Here is a 13498-nt window from a genome sequence, read left to right as displayed (position 1 = left end):
TCTACTGCCCCCGGTCTGTCTCTTGCTACTAGCAGCTCTCTCCACCGACCCACCGACCCACCGTGCTCTGAACGCGATACGCAAGAAGAGGGTGGCTCGATTCGACATTTCGTGTCTCACACCTCTCTCTGACCAGCTCTCTCAATATGTGCCCTCTCATACGTCGTGGCTTTGTCAAAAGTCGAGGCTGGCCCATTAGACAAAAACAAACAAACCGGAAAGAACGGCAATGGTTGGCGCCTTCACCTGCAGGATCTCTCAGCCTCGCACGGGCGAGCATGGCGGAGAGCGCTCGCCACCGGCCGACGTCGCTGTCACCGCCTCGAGCGCCCCCTGCGGGTGCCGCGGGGGGAAGGCCTTGTCGTATAGCAGAGCGACCACCCGTTCCTGCGACGGGGTGCGGAGAGGGCGGCTCATGCTTCCTTCCCTAACTCATCCAGCCGGGACACATCTATCGTCGCGCCTGCGACAGCAGCAGCTCGAGGACCCGTTCGCGGTCGCCAGGCGAGAAGGAAGCGACCGCCACCTCGCGGCCGGAACCCGGCCTGCGATGCCAGCCCAGAGGCATCACTACGTCCCTCGAGGGTACATGACGAATACCGTGGCAGACACCGTGAGTACGAAACATGGTCTCGAGGGTACAAGGTACAACGATACAGTGTCGTCTCTCAGCATCTAGGTCTCCTGCCTGCCCGCGCCGCCCGCACGCTCGCCCGACCGGTGCGCCGAGATCTCGCGTCGCACGTCCTCTGCGCAGGCGCGAAGCAAACCCTCGAGCTCGGTGCGCGCCTGAGTAAAATGAGAACGAGGTGAACTCTAGCGAGACGGGCCCCCGGTCCCACACACAGCTCCGCGGAGGGAACGCCTGCAAGTCTCGCGCGTGTGCCGTGCGGACGGCCCGCAAGTTGCGGCGCTCCACCTTGAGTAGAAGTGAGTGCGGTGTGAATTTACACGTGTGAAGAAGGATGGCGTGAAGAGCTGCTCGCCTCGAGTAGCCGCTTTAGTTTTGCAGTCATCTCTGCGGCGGAGGTGCAGGTGGGGTGTGGGGTTGGAGCGGGGCCGGGGGCGGGGGTGGGTTGGGCCGGATGTAGAGTGGGGAGACGTGGCAACGAGCGTGTCGGGAGACACAGGAGCGCTCACCGCGGTACCTCGCCTCCGCCTCGGCCTGCCTCTGCACGAGCTCCTTGAGTCGCCGACTCGATGCGGCATCCGTCTCACCCTCCGTGGCCGCGGGGGCGACGCCACCGCCCCAAGACGAGGAGGGGCGCGAAGGAGAGGCGGCCTCTGCGTGCACTAGGCTACTTCCCGCAGCCTCTGCCTCCGCCGCCTCCGCCGCCGCCGCAGCCGCCGCAGCCTCACCCGCGGCGCCCGAGAGCTCCTCTAGCTCTTGACGGAGCCTCGCATTTTCCTTCTTGACGGCGAGGCTCTGGCGAACCTATTCGTGACAAGAGCTGTGAGGACACGCCACCCACGGCTTAGTGCCTGCTCCTACCGAGGCGTTGGCGCACGAGAAGCTCATGGTCCTTCTCCTGCGAGCGGAGCTGCGCCTTGAGACGGCTCGCCTCGGACTGTAGCTGCTGATTGACTCGATCGAGCCGCAGCGCCTCCTCGCGCGACCAGTCAAGCTCCTATTCGCAGTAGAAGGAGAAGAGGCAGTGCTAGCGCGACCAACCAAGCTCCCTCCGGTCCCGAAGCGGGATATGCAGTGGCGAGAGCAATCGAAGAGTGTGGAGGAGAGGCGGGCGGAGAGGGCGCTGGGCGGAGGGTGGGCGCGTCGCTCCTTGCCAAGCGAGCGGCTCCGTTCAATCCACTCTACTGCGCCGTCGTCCTTCTTGGACCGCTCCCTCTCGAGCTCGAGCTGCACGTCGTACAGCCGCGCACGAAATGCGCGGAGCAAGTCGCGCTCCTGCTCGGCAAGAACGCTCGCGGTCCGCTGCTTGAGCGAGGCCACCCCATCGAGCACCCGTCGGTGCGTCGAGCGAAGCGTCTCGATGCCTGCCCCAGCGCCCTGCCGGTCAGCCTAAGGTGTGGTAAGGCAGACGTTCACAATATTTACGCAGCGTGCGTGTTGGGTGTGTGTGGGTGAAGGCAAGTGTGCGAGCGTGTATCGTTGTTTTGTGCCGCTTGGACCTGCTGCTGGTCGAGCTCGGCGCGTAGCCGCTCGAGCTCGCGCTCGTACCGCTCCTCGCGCCGCCGCGCCCACTCCCCCTGCCGCCGCGACTCCGCTCGCAGCCGCTCGTTCTCCACACGCTCTGCGTGGAGCTCTGCAGCAACAGCGGCCCCGTCCACAGCCGCCGCCGCGGGCGAGGGAGGGGCAAGCGGAGGGGTCGCAGCGGCGGAGCCGCGCCGCGCCCCAGCCGACGACCCGCCGCGACGCTGCGGCGACCTGCCGTCCTCCGAATCCAGCGGTGATGGCAGGGACGCGGGCGGCATTGTGTCGGGCGCAGTTCCGTAACGTCGTGAGACGTGAGAGTCCGGACGTCATCTTCATCTTAGTCGGATTGACACACAGACGTCCTCCTCCGGGAATGTAGAACGAGACACATACACTGAGAGAGAGAGAGAAGACAATAACAACAGGGCGCCCCTGAAATTGGGTCGTGTTTACTCCTCCTGCTTGCTCTCTGCAGCCTTGCGCTTGAGCAGCATGCGGCAGATATTGCCCAGGGCGAGGGCGAAGGTGAGCGCCCCGCCCGCGACAAGGCCCTGCTCCAAGGCGGTGCCCTCACCGTCAATCATGCCGCGAACGCGAGAGCCGATGAGGACGTTGACGCAGAGGCGGAGGAAGCCGAGGGCGGTGGCGGCGATGTATGTGCCGAAGGGCACGGCGGGGATGGAGCCCAGGAATAGGTTGCTCGGCGCGAACGGCAGCGGCGTGAGCCGCAGCAGCAGCAGCGTCGTAAAGCCGCCGTCGGCGAGCGCGCCTTGCAGCATCGTGAGCTTCTGCGGTATGCGCCGGCGCAGTGACGCTGGCATGCGACGGCCGAGGAAGAAGCCGAGGGATGCGCCGGCCAGCGCGGCGGGATAGACGACGCCGAAGCCGAGCGTCACGCCAAAGAGGGAGCCAGCGCCAAGGACGAGGACGTTGAACGCCGGCAGCGGAATCATCCCGGAGACGACGAGGGTCAGCGCGTACACGGGCGCGGCAAAGGGCCCGAGCGACTGAACGGCGCTATCCAGCATAGCCAGCTTGGCGGATACAGAGCCCAGCATATCGCACCAGGTCAGTGTGTGCGTTGTTGTTGGTACGCAGTCGTGACACGACCGCGCCTTCGGCTATTACGACCCGATGCTACCAGAGCGAGAAGAAAAAAATCAAGCAAGAATCGGGGCCCGCCGGGTGGAGACCGAACCGTCGGTGGCCTCCGGAGGACATTTTACTTGTTTTCCCTCACTTTTTGTGAATGATGCACCCCGGACGGGACAATGCGCACGTCCTTCTGCCGACCTGCCGGCTGCTCTTCCATCTGGCTGCTGCGACGCACCGCCCGCTACTCCTCGAGCCTGCGCGTCGTCGCAATCAACGACGTCTACGAGCTTCACGCGCTGCCTCGGCTCAAGTCGCTGATCAATGAGCGCAAGCCGCAAATCGTCTCGCTGGTGTGGTGGCGGCCGCCGCCCGGCCGACCGCTGCGTGGTTGCCGCGTCAACCCTCGTGCGCTCGGGTTACAGGCGGGCGACTTTCTCTCTCCCAGCATCCTCTCCGGCATGGACCAGGGCTCGAGCATGATCGCAACGCTCAACTGCCTCCCGGTGACGCACGCGTGCTTTGGCAACCACGAGGCGGACTTCCAGCTCGAAGACGTCGCCCTGTGAGCAATCCTAGAGGACTGGAGCATGGCCCTTGAGCCGCACGGCGGCGCCCGCTCTGCTGACACAAGAGCCCCACAGAAGGCCAAGTCGCCGCGTGCCGGCAGGCCAACTCAGTGGTGCCCACGAGAGACGTGAGCGGCGGCTCCGCATATGTGAGCGGTTACCTCGGGGCCCCGCCGTCGCCTCACGCAGGCGCATCTCCGAGTTCGGCGGCTGTTGGATCAACAGCAATGTACCCGGCTTTAACGAGGCCTATGCGTCAGCCTCTCGCCGGCTTGGCGGGCCGGAGGCGAGCCGAGATTGCGCCGAGACGCGCCGAGATCACGCCGAGCTTGCGCTGCGATTGAGAGGAGATCAAAGGGAGACCGACGCCTCTGCGGGCCGCAGGGCTTCAAGCCGCAGCTGCCTCTCTGGGACGTGGTCGAGGTCGGCCCCTACCGGATCGGGGTGCTCGGTCTGCTCACGAGCGAGCGCGGCATCTTCCGAAAGGACAAGATGCGCGGCCTCGCCATCGAGCCGGTCGGCGCGATGGCCGAGCGGCTGGCCGCCCTGCTCCGCTCCGAGCACGCGGCCACCCACGTCATCGCACTGACGCACCAGACGGTCGGTGAGGGCGTCGAGCGTCAGGAGCGGCGCCTCCGCGACATGCGCGTGACGCGTGCGCGGCGCGACCCTCTCAGGCGCAGACGTGGAGCTCGCCAAGAGCGGCTCCGTCGACCTGATCCTCGGTGGCCATGACCACGAGGTGATGGAGGTGCGGCCAGAGGGCGGCGCGCCAATCATCAAGTCGGGCTCGGACGCGAAAATCGCCGCCGTCCTCGACATCGAGCTCGGGCCGAGCCGAGCGCTGACTGCAAGCGTCGCCTTCGAGCCGGTCGAGGGTTTCGCAGCCGACCCCGAGGTGCAGGCGGAGGTCGACTCTCACCTGGCGGTGATCCGCGCGCTCGAGAAGGAGCCCATGTGCTCGCTCAAGGACTCGGAGGTGCTCGAGCGGCAGCAGGCGGCCCTCTCCTCCAAGCGCACGCGATTCGAGCAGACGACGGTGGGCGCGCTCCTCACCTCATGCGTGCGTGACTGCCTCGGCACGGAGGTTGCGATGATCAACGGGGGCACCATCAAGGGGAACGTCGAGTACCCCGACGGCAAGATCTCGTACCTGCAGCTCAAGCAGGAGCTGCCCTTCCCAACCAAGATGGTGGTGGTGCAGATGCCCGGCGCGACGCTGCGGGATGCCGTCCTCGCCTCGCGGCTGCCCACCGAGGAGGCGCCGAGCGAGGAGAACCGCGCCTTCCTGCAGCTGGATGACTCTGTGGAGGTTCGCATCGGCGAGGGCGGAGTCATGGCGGGCGAGATCCGCATCGGAGGCAAGCCGCTCGAGCCATCGGCGAGCTACTCGGTGGCGCTGCCGCGGAACCTGATGAAGGGCGCCTTCAAGATCCTGCCGCTGGTGGAGTTTGGGAAGGCGCGCGACGCCCGTGGCGAGGGCCGCCTCTCCACACTCGCGTGAAGAGGATCTGGCTGCCTCTCGCCTGTAGTTGCACGCCGAGGAGCTGCCCGACGAGGACAACTTTCTGCCCGCGCTGAACGTGGTCGTCATGCACCAGGCGAAGCGGATGTGGAGGCGGCTGGGCTCGTTCGAGGCGCTCGACCTCGACGGCGAGACGGCGGCATCTCGAAGGGCGAGATCTGTGAGCAGCGTCTCTCCACAGGTTGGTCCGTCAACAGGCGACGGCGAGATCTCGGAGGGCGAGATCCGCATTGCGCTGCGACAGGCGCTCGGCGCAGAGCCGTCCCCCTTCCTCGTCTCGAACGCGAGATGTAGCCGAGACGCGACCAGATACAGCAAACACAGCTGACGACAGATGGTGTGCGCGGTGGGTCCTTTGGTCTAGGCACGCCCACGGCGCGACGGCACCACGCGTCCTCAGGTACTGCGGACTCTCGACCTCGACGAGTCGGGGTGCATCTCGCGCGACGAGTTTGCGACGATCGACCAGTCGCCCATGCCAGGCGGCTAGGTGTGACACGAATCACAATGGAGGAAAATCACAATGGAGGGGGTCAGTGTCAGCAGGGGGTAGAGGATGTAAAAAGGGAGCAGGTTGTGAGCTTGTGTGTGAGGCTTCTCGCCTGTGACGTTCGTCTCACACCCAAGCACAACCCCCCGGGCCCGAAATCGCACGACAGCACAGTGAGTTCTAAAAATCCCCCCGACAGTGACAGTCACAGACACGCAACAAGCGGGGTCATGCACACATGCTATTGGAATAGGAAAACGCGAGCAAAAAAACCTTAGCGGCGCGCCAGACGCCGACTCTCGGAGTTTCTCACTGTGGAAAACCACTCGCAGAGGACCATTGGGTTTGTACTATTAACAACGAAGGCGCTCTCAAAAAAAAAGATTTTTTCTCATTTTGTGCAACGACGAAGCACGGTACCCCCCCAATCCTCGTCATGCATACATTGTAGATTCCTATGACGCCTCAGGTCTTCCAGTTCGACGAGGAACATGCGCCGGCCGGCTCTATATACTGGGAAAGTCGCGTACTGGTTGTTGGCGACGACGACCTTGCCAGCAAGCTCTCCGCTGTTCTCCGAGTCGCTCGCGGCAGCGTCGTCGTTGCGTCTGACGGCGCAGCGGGGCTTCGCCTTTTGACCTCGACGCACGAGTTCACTCTCGCGTTGGTGGATCTGCTGAGGATCGATGCAACGCTGGTTCGCCAGTTCCGAACCTGGGAGGCGCATGAGGGCGCAGCCCGTGCACGTGTCGTCGCTGTCTCGCACAACGCCGCCAACGTCCATCGTGAGCAGGTGCTCGAGGCTGGTTTCGACGACGTGCTACTTGTTCCGACGCCAGTGCTCGCGTCGCACGCCTGGCTACTGTCCGACTCGGAGGATAGCGCTTAGAGCCGTAGCGGCTCCATGGCTTGCGGCGTTGACCGTTTGGTGTTTGGCCCTCTCGGGGCCTCTCGGGGCCTCTTGCAACCTCTAACGGTCTTGTGACTCCCTGTGCCGTGCCGCATATTCTCGAGTCGTGTGACCTGCCTTGTAATACATATACGTTGCGGAGATAGGGCCAGGATGTGGGCGCCTGCACAGCACGTTGCACTCTGCACAGCGCATTCGGCCGCGCGGCCGCGCCGCTCGCGACGGGGACGGGGCGCAGGCGGCAGGTTCGCACGTCTCGAACGAAGGCTGATTCGAGGAGATCTGGCACAGCGGCTGGCAAAACTCTTATCCATACACACAGGCGCGCACACACACCGCCGCAGCGACACCGTCGTTGGAAGGACGTTCCCACCCAGGCAGGGGGGTAGGGCACGGAAGGGCACCGGGAACGGGACTCGCTCGGGAGAGGGCGCATCGCGCACACGTTAAGGGTTCGACAGGCGCAGGAAATCCTGCCTGTCTCGCATTAGCATTAACAGACTTTTTACGCTCGCGGTCCCGCAACATTTCGTAACGCTCGTGGCTATTGGCCATCTGCCTCCTTCTGCTGTGAGAGAGGGTTGTATTTTAAGATTCTACAACCAATGTCGTCGGCACGGACGGAGCGGCGGCAGCATTGAACGCTGTGCGTGCTGCCGGCGGCACTCCCAGGCCCCGAGCCAGAGCCCCGACCGTCTCTGGCGTTCCATGCATGCGAATGGAACTTCTTGCGTGGCGTGTGGGTTCGGCCGGACGGCGACGACTAGGATACGAGGGTGGCAAAGGCAGAGAGGCAGGGCGGCCGGCGCGTCCCGTTCAGTACGCAGATGCTCAGCCCGTCCTCGCTCCCCGGCAGGCGACCCGCACCTCGCGTGGGCACACGCAAATGGCCTCCTGGGTCGAGAGACGAGAGCGTATCAAGCGGTCAGATGAGGCTGGTCGCTGGAGACTTCACCGGGCTGACTCGGCCGACTCGGACTCTCTTCCGGACCTCGAGGGCGTACCGTGAGCTGTCCGAGACGGATGCCACATGGGAGGCCTTTGAGAGGATACTGAGGTTCTTGGTGGAACGGGGTCCCTTGGTGGCGCGGCGTACCCAACGGCCAAAGGACAACAAGGACACACTTCGCGGGGGCGACAGCGGACCGGGTTCTGCGCCCTCTCCGCAGCCGCAACGCAAGCAAGCCCTCGGTGATGCGGAATGCTCGCGGGGCCATGGGCGCGCTGGCCCGCGCGGTCCTCGCCTCGGGCGAGCGTCTCTCGGGCCCACGGTACGCGGCACTCGCCCGGATCGCCGTCCACGACGACTCCGGCGGCGGAGCAAGGGGCGAGGTGGCGGCGGCGACAGCGGCGGCGGCCGCCGCGTCGCGGAAGGGCGCCTCCTCCTCCTCCCTCGACGCGGAGCTCTCCGAGCTCGTCCTCAACGACGGAGGCATCGACGCGACCCTCCGCTGGCTTACAGCGGCGCGCGAGCCGTCGACTGCCGCGTTCGTGCCTCTGATTGAGGCGGCGGTGAGCTGCGGCGACGACGACGCGCTGCTCGCGGCTGGCGGGCTGATGCGGAAGCGCGGCGTCCGCCCCGACGCCGCGCTCTACACCGCCCTCATCCTCGGGCGACTGCGGCTCGGGCAGACCGAGCGCGCGCTGTCTGCCTGCGACAAGTGCCTCTCGGACGGTGTGGTGCCGGAGAGCAGGGCACTGACTGCGCTCGTTCGCGCGCTCGCCGACGCGAGCGAGACCGAGGCCGCCATCTCCCTCTGCCGCCGGCTCCGAAGGCAGCCCCTCGCGGCTACGCGGCCTCGCCGGCTGGGGCCGAGCCCGCATGATCAACGTGAATCGACTCCTCCTCAGGCGCGGCTTGCGGCTGCGCGGCGGCGGACCAGCCATCTCTTCGCTCATCGCCGCCGCCGCGCGCTGCTCGGCGGCGCCGTTCGAGGCGGTGGCGGTGATGCAGGAGCGCGAAGCTGCAGCTCGGCTTCACCTCGGCTCCCTCTCCCTCTCGGCTTCATCTCGGCCCCCTCTCGTCTCTCGCTCTCGGCTTCATCTCGGTGACTTGTGGCGCAGGAGATCGAGGCGCACATCGATGCGCACGCGCCGCCGCTACCGCCGCCGCCGCCGTCGGCGGCGGCGGCGGCGGCAGCGGCAGCGGGGTCGGCGGCAGCGGCGGCAGCGGCGGCGGGGTCGGCGGCAGCGGCGGCGGGGGCGGCGGGCGGTCGGCTGCTAATCACAGAGTCGGAGCAGCGCGGGGCGCTGGTGCTGCAGTGCCTGCGAGAGGGAAACTTGGGCGGCGCGCGCGCACTCGCGGCGCACGGGGAGGAGGTCCGGCGCGCGATGCCGCCCGTCGCCGTCGGCGCTCTGAACACGGCTGCGTCTGGGCGAGCTTCGGCCGAGGCTCGAGCGACGTCGGGCGGTCTTGCGCACTAGGCGCTCTGATGGCGGCTGAGTTCGAGGCGGAGAGGGTGGCCGCTGCTGACAAGCTCTTTTGCGAGGCGGAGCGGCGCGGGCTGTGGCAGCTTGACGAGCGCGGGCTGGGCTCCTCCTCGTCCTCCTCCCAGCGGTCGCTCGACCTCCGCGGCTTGCCGGAGGGGGTGGCTCAGGTGAGCACCTCTGCCCTCTCACTCCCGCGCGAGGGAGGACCAGCTCTGAAGAGGACCAGCTCTGAAGGACGAGGTGGCCCGCCGCAGGTGGGCACCCTCCACTTCTTCCATCAGCTGTCGCAAGGGGTGGACGATGCCGACGGCCCCGCACCGCCTCTGCCCTCTGCCGAGCCGCAGCTGGTGAGACCGCACCCGCCCCCCGCCTCGGGGGTGGTCCCGCGCCGGGTCGAGCTGTACGTCGACGACGCGAGGAGCGAGCAGCTGCTGCGGCTGTGCGCGAGGACGCCGCCGCCGCAGGAGGCCGGAGGAGCAGCCCGCGAGGGAAGTGGATCCATCCTATAGGTGCGCGAGCATGGAGCCGCCGCTGAGGCTCCGCCCCTCGCCCGCCGAGGCTGGAGGCGCCGGGGGCGTGAGGCTAGTCGCGGGCCCCGACGAGATGCGCGACTGGGAGGCGCAGGTCGCGCGGCGGAGGCTCGCGCGGCGGAGGGGCGCGCAACTCGGGCTGGTCGCGGTGTCGCACAACGTGATCTGGGCGGGATCGCTGATTGCTGCAGGCGGGTTGTTGTGAAGTGTGGCGCGGCCGACGGAGGACCGCGGGGAGGATGCGAGTGGTGCTGGTGGGAGAGGATTGAGGCGGGTGTGTGGCTCGCAGCACTTGCAGCACTTGGAGCACGCCGGTGCCGGAATTTCTTTTGAGCTAAGTTTTTGAAACCATGTCGGACTCGTGTGCAACGACCGAGGTGCGAGGACGGTGTACGGCTCTAGAAGGCGGAGGTCATCATGCTACATGTATCTGTGTGGTTCGTTAAGCACTTGGAGCACTTGGAGTGCAGTCATTAACCGCACATCCTCCAGGGCCGGGGAGCTCAGAAGCGCACCCAGCGGGCCGGATGATTGGCATCGGGTTGCGGGCAAGAGAGCCCTAGCCCAGGGGGTGCGCGTTCGCAGGGAAAGGGCCTTAAAGAAAACATGGGTCTCCGAGGGTTAGTCCGCGCTCCAGGTTTCCCCTAGCAGCGGAGCGCCCCCTCTACTCGGAGCTAATAAACACCAGACACGCACACGACGTACATCCTCACTCGACGTCATCCCTCGGGGCTTCTCCGTTTGGCCTCCCCCCACTCGCTTTCCGCTGGTTGGGCAACGGATGCGGGGCCCGGCTCCCCCTCCTAGCTTTTTTCGGCCGCGGCCCCGCTGCCGTCTCGCCCTCTCTGCCTGCTCCTGTTGACTCCGCCTCCGGCGATCCCGTGCCCGACTCCTCGGGCGAGGGTGGCGGTATTGGATCGCCACGCCGCCCCTCCCCGGGAGGTGGGGCCAGCTCTCTTCGGTCGAGGATTCGCGCCCGCCCCCGCGGTCTCTCTAAGCGTTTTGATTTCTTGTAAGCCTTTTAAATCCGCCTTCGAACTCGAACGTCGGACTCGCAGCCATGTTCTCGCCCGTGCCGCACGTCACGCCGCCGCCTCCTGTCTGTGGGCCGGGCTCACCTGAAAACAAGGCGCGCCGAGTCCCACTCTCACCGCTAAGCTCGGAGGGCAACTCGAGGCTGCAGCCGCCGCCACCAACGCCGCCGCCACAGCCGCCGCCACCAACGCCGCCACCACCACCAACGCCGCCACCCGCGATCGCCTCGCCTTCGCTGCGGACCTGCTTCTCGCCGCATGCAGACGCCAGCTTTTGGAGGCTCGCTGCTGCGGAGGCGTGCCGCCGACCGGGGACCGCCCGCTCAGCTCAGCCTCCGGCATCGCCGACGCCTCAGAGTATCCAACGCTCGTGGCTCGATACTGTGGTTGCAGCGGTGTCGCCGTGTCTCACGCCGCCCACGACGCCGCTGCCTTTGGATCCAAAGGCAGCGCTCGCGGCGGACGGCCCACCGCCAGCTACGCCGCCGCCCGAGCCGACTTCTCCCGCAGACTCTTCGACGCTGGAAGCGGCCGCCGCGCAAGAGCCGCCGAAAACTCAACGGCGGCAGCGAGCTCGCTTTCTGACGCCCGAGCGGCGGCTGGCGCGGCAGAGATCCGCCGCGCCGCCCTCTGCTTGCAGCGCCAGCCGCGGCGAGGGCTTCTGGCACGGCGTGGTTGCCTCTCTCGTCGGCCAATCGCCCTGCAAACCGACGGGCGGCCAATTGAACGGCCGATCGCCCTGCGCACCCAGCGGCGCGGGAGGCGAAGGCGACGGCGGCGGCGAGGCTCGCGTGCCGCCCAGCCGCCTGCGAGCCTTCCTGCGGCGGCCTTCACCGCTGTTGCGCTTGTCATTTCCCCATCCGGAGCCTGACGCCGAGTGCTCTCGAATAGGCCGTCACGCTATCGGCGTGCAGCGCACGACCACCACAAGGGAGGGCGGGATGGAGGCTGCCGGGGATGCTTTGAAGGAATTGAAGCTGCGCCGCGTGAGGAGGGCCTGGCGAACGCGCCGCCCAAGCGTCAGGTGGGCACCTCGGTCTCGGGCGGCAGGCGGCTCGTCAAGAGCAGGCCTTTCTGGGAGCTCGCCCTCGAGCGGAGGGCAAACCCGGCGCAAGCCTGCTCGGCGAACGCGAACTCGGCCGTCCCACCACCCTCTATCATGGCGACATCGTCGGCCATGCCGTCCGACTGCTTGCCGGGGGAGGAGTACCGCGAGGCGGGGGACGGGCCGCGCCGCACAGTCCTCGTCAGCTGCAGCGACCTCGTCTTCCAGTGAGCTCTGACCTCGCACGCCGCTCGCGCCTCGCCAATATCCTCTCTCCTGCCCTCCCGGCCGCACACCCGCTAGCTTTGAGTGCGCTGCTGACTCCCTCGTCCCAGGTGCGCTCTCAACACGGCCGACCGGCGGCTGCGCTCGCTCAACAGCAGCTTGAGCGCTGGAAAGTGAGCCCGAGACACACGCACATGCCGCGACAACCGCGCGTTGAGGAGAGTGGCTGCATGGGAGAGACACACGCGAGTGACTTGCCCCGCAGGTTGCCTCCTGCGGAAGCGCTGGAGCGGCTGTACGAGCTGGTGGGCCGCGCGGCGGTGGAGGCGGCCGCAGCGGAGCTCATGTTCCCGGAGCGAGGCAGGGTCTCCCGCGCCTCGACTCGCATCTCGCGCCTCGACTCGCTCGAGGAGGCGACACTCCCGGGACACTCGTGAGACACACATCCGGCAGCTCGCCCCTCACTGGCGTTGGAGTCTTTCCTCCCTCATCCTCGCCCCCGCCCCCCTCGCAGGAGGAAGAGGAGGACCTCGACGAGAACGACGACGGCGCTCGCCGCGAGTTGACGCGAGCGCACACGAGTGACCTCTCCGGGTCGGAGGAAGACCCGGAGGCGAGCGATGCGGCGCCTCCCATGCCCCGCCCCTACGGCCTCGCGGCGGCGCGCATGTGAGACCTTCATTTTTTGTGATGACTGTTGACTGAAGACTGCTGTTGTGTGCTGATGTGACATACTTAATGTTTAAATGTCGCTTGTCGGGCTCGCGGGGGACGCCGCGGGACGGGGTGGCGTGCGCACGTTATTCCCAATTCCGCGCAGTGGCCGCCTTCAAGAAGCAGTGTGGCGGCGGCGACGCTCCTCGAGACACGAATCACATTCTCCTCATTCGGCATCGAAGTGTACGAAGATCGATCGGCACGATCGACGATGGCCGATCGTGGGGCCGAACGCCGATGTGCTGGCCATGAGACCCATGTCGCATGTGCAATTATGTCCCCTCTCAGGGCCGTCCCGTTTTGATCTCTCGGTCAGTGGGGGGCCGAGCCGCCTCGGGGTGGCGGGCGGGCGGGCGTCGTGTTGAAAAACAGAAAACAGAAAACAAGAGGGTATTTTCGGGTCGCTTTCATAGTCTGAGGGTTGGGTTTCTGGAGCCTCGGGTGCTTTTAGATTTGATCGGGTCAGGGGAGAGTGCGACTTTTACCACTTTGATCGTCTCGGAGCGCCAACTTTTAGCATTTCGTCTCAAAATTTTCTTCGGCGCTCCGGGCCAGAGGCAGAGCGCAGAGGCTCCGCGCGCCGGAGGTGCACAGTCGCGCTCCCAATACGTGCATCACTTTTGTGACAGGTCTCAGACTTTGAGCGGCCATATCTCGGTAACTATTGATGAACCACCGGAGAACTCATCGCCATTCGAACTGGGGCCGAGCCCCCGTGCCAGAGCCGATGTACTGTGGTGATTAGGTATATCGGGACATGGCCGATCTAAGTTTGA

At 66.2% G+C, this 13498-nt stretch overlaps 6 protein-coding genes across 6 annotated transcripts; 4 read left to right on the top strand and 2 right to left on the bottom strand.

Moving 5' to 3' along the window:
* Positions 1-173: 173 nt before the first annotated feature.
* Positions 174-2433, bottom strand: EMIHUDRAFT_449541 (hypothetical protein; the record flags this gene model as incomplete). Its single annotated transcript, XM_005784531.1, has 9 exons — positions 174-387; positions 464-545; positions 689-789; positions 866-919; positions 987-1018; positions 1141-1435; positions 1509-1628; positions 1817-2020; positions 2131-2433. The coding sequence occupies 9 exons, from the start codon at positions 2431-2433 to the stop codon at positions 259-261; spliced, it is 1320 nt and encodes a 439-aa protein (XP_005784588.1). The 3' UTR covers positions 174-258.
* A 171-nt stretch (positions 2434-2604) lies between these two features.
* Positions 2605-3213, bottom strand: EMIHUDRAFT_202776 (hypothetical protein; the record flags this gene model as incomplete). The annotated part of the gene is made up of 1 exon (XM_005784530.1): positions 2605-3213. One exon carries the CDS (start codon positions 3211-3213, stop codon positions 2605-2607), a length of 609 nt encoding a protein of 202 aa, XP_005784587.1.
* Positions 3214-3289: 76 nt separating this feature from the next.
* On the top strand, positions 3290-5831 carry EMIHUDRAFT_202775 (hypothetical protein; the record flags this gene model as incomplete). The annotated part of the gene is made up of 10 exons (XM_005784529.1): positions 3290-3354; positions 3504-3600; positions 3673-3812; positions 3882-3929; positions 4006-4045; positions 4201-4420; positions 4494-5260; positions 5349-5501; positions 5586-5615; positions 5742-5831. The coding sequence occupies 10 exons, from the start codon at positions 3290-3292 to the stop codon at positions 5829-5831; spliced, it is 1650 nt and encodes a 549-aa protein (XP_005784586.1).
* Positions 5832-6288: 457 nt separating this feature from the next.
* EMIHUDRAFT_202774 (hypothetical protein) lies at positions 6289-6720 on the top strand (the record flags this gene model as incomplete). Its single annotated transcript, XM_005784528.1, has 1 exon — positions 6289-6720. One exon carries the CDS (start codon positions 6289-6291, stop codon positions 6718-6720), a length of 432 nt encoding a protein of 143 aa, XP_005784585.1.
* Positions 6721-7876: 1156 nt separating this feature from the next.
* On the top strand, positions 7877-8693 carry EMIHUDRAFT_462738 (hypothetical protein; the record flags this gene model as incomplete). The annotated part of the gene is made up of 2 exons (XM_005784527.1): positions 7877-8516; positions 8593-8693. Coding segments are annotated over exons 1-2 (681 nt in total), but the record flags the coding sequence as incomplete, so codon positions are not given.
* A 480-nt stretch (positions 8694-9173) lies between these two features.
* On the top strand, positions 9174-12678 carry EMIHUDRAFT_202772 (hypothetical protein; the record flags this gene model as incomplete). Its single annotated transcript, XM_005784526.1, has 8 exons — positions 9174-9338; positions 9426-9518; positions 9730-9795; positions 11092-11526; positions 11730-12007; positions 12116-12178; positions 12271-12370; positions 12520-12678. The coding sequence occupies 8 exons, from the start codon at positions 9174-9176 to the stop codon at positions 12676-12678; spliced, it is 1359 nt and encodes a 452-aa protein (XP_005784583.1).
* Between the last annotated feature and the right edge of the window lie 820 nt (positions 12679-13498).

This window comes from Emiliania huxleyi (genome assembly GCF_000372725.1).
Source record: "Emiliania huxleyi CCMP1516 chromosome Unknown EMIHUscaffold_17, whole genome shotgun sequence".
Classification (NCBI taxonomy): domain Eukaryota; phylum Haptophyta; order Isochrysidales; family Noelaerhabdaceae; genus Emiliania; species Emiliania huxleyi.
Note: the sequence above shows the minus strand (reverse complement) of the source record. Positions and strands in the feature narration are given on the sequence as shown.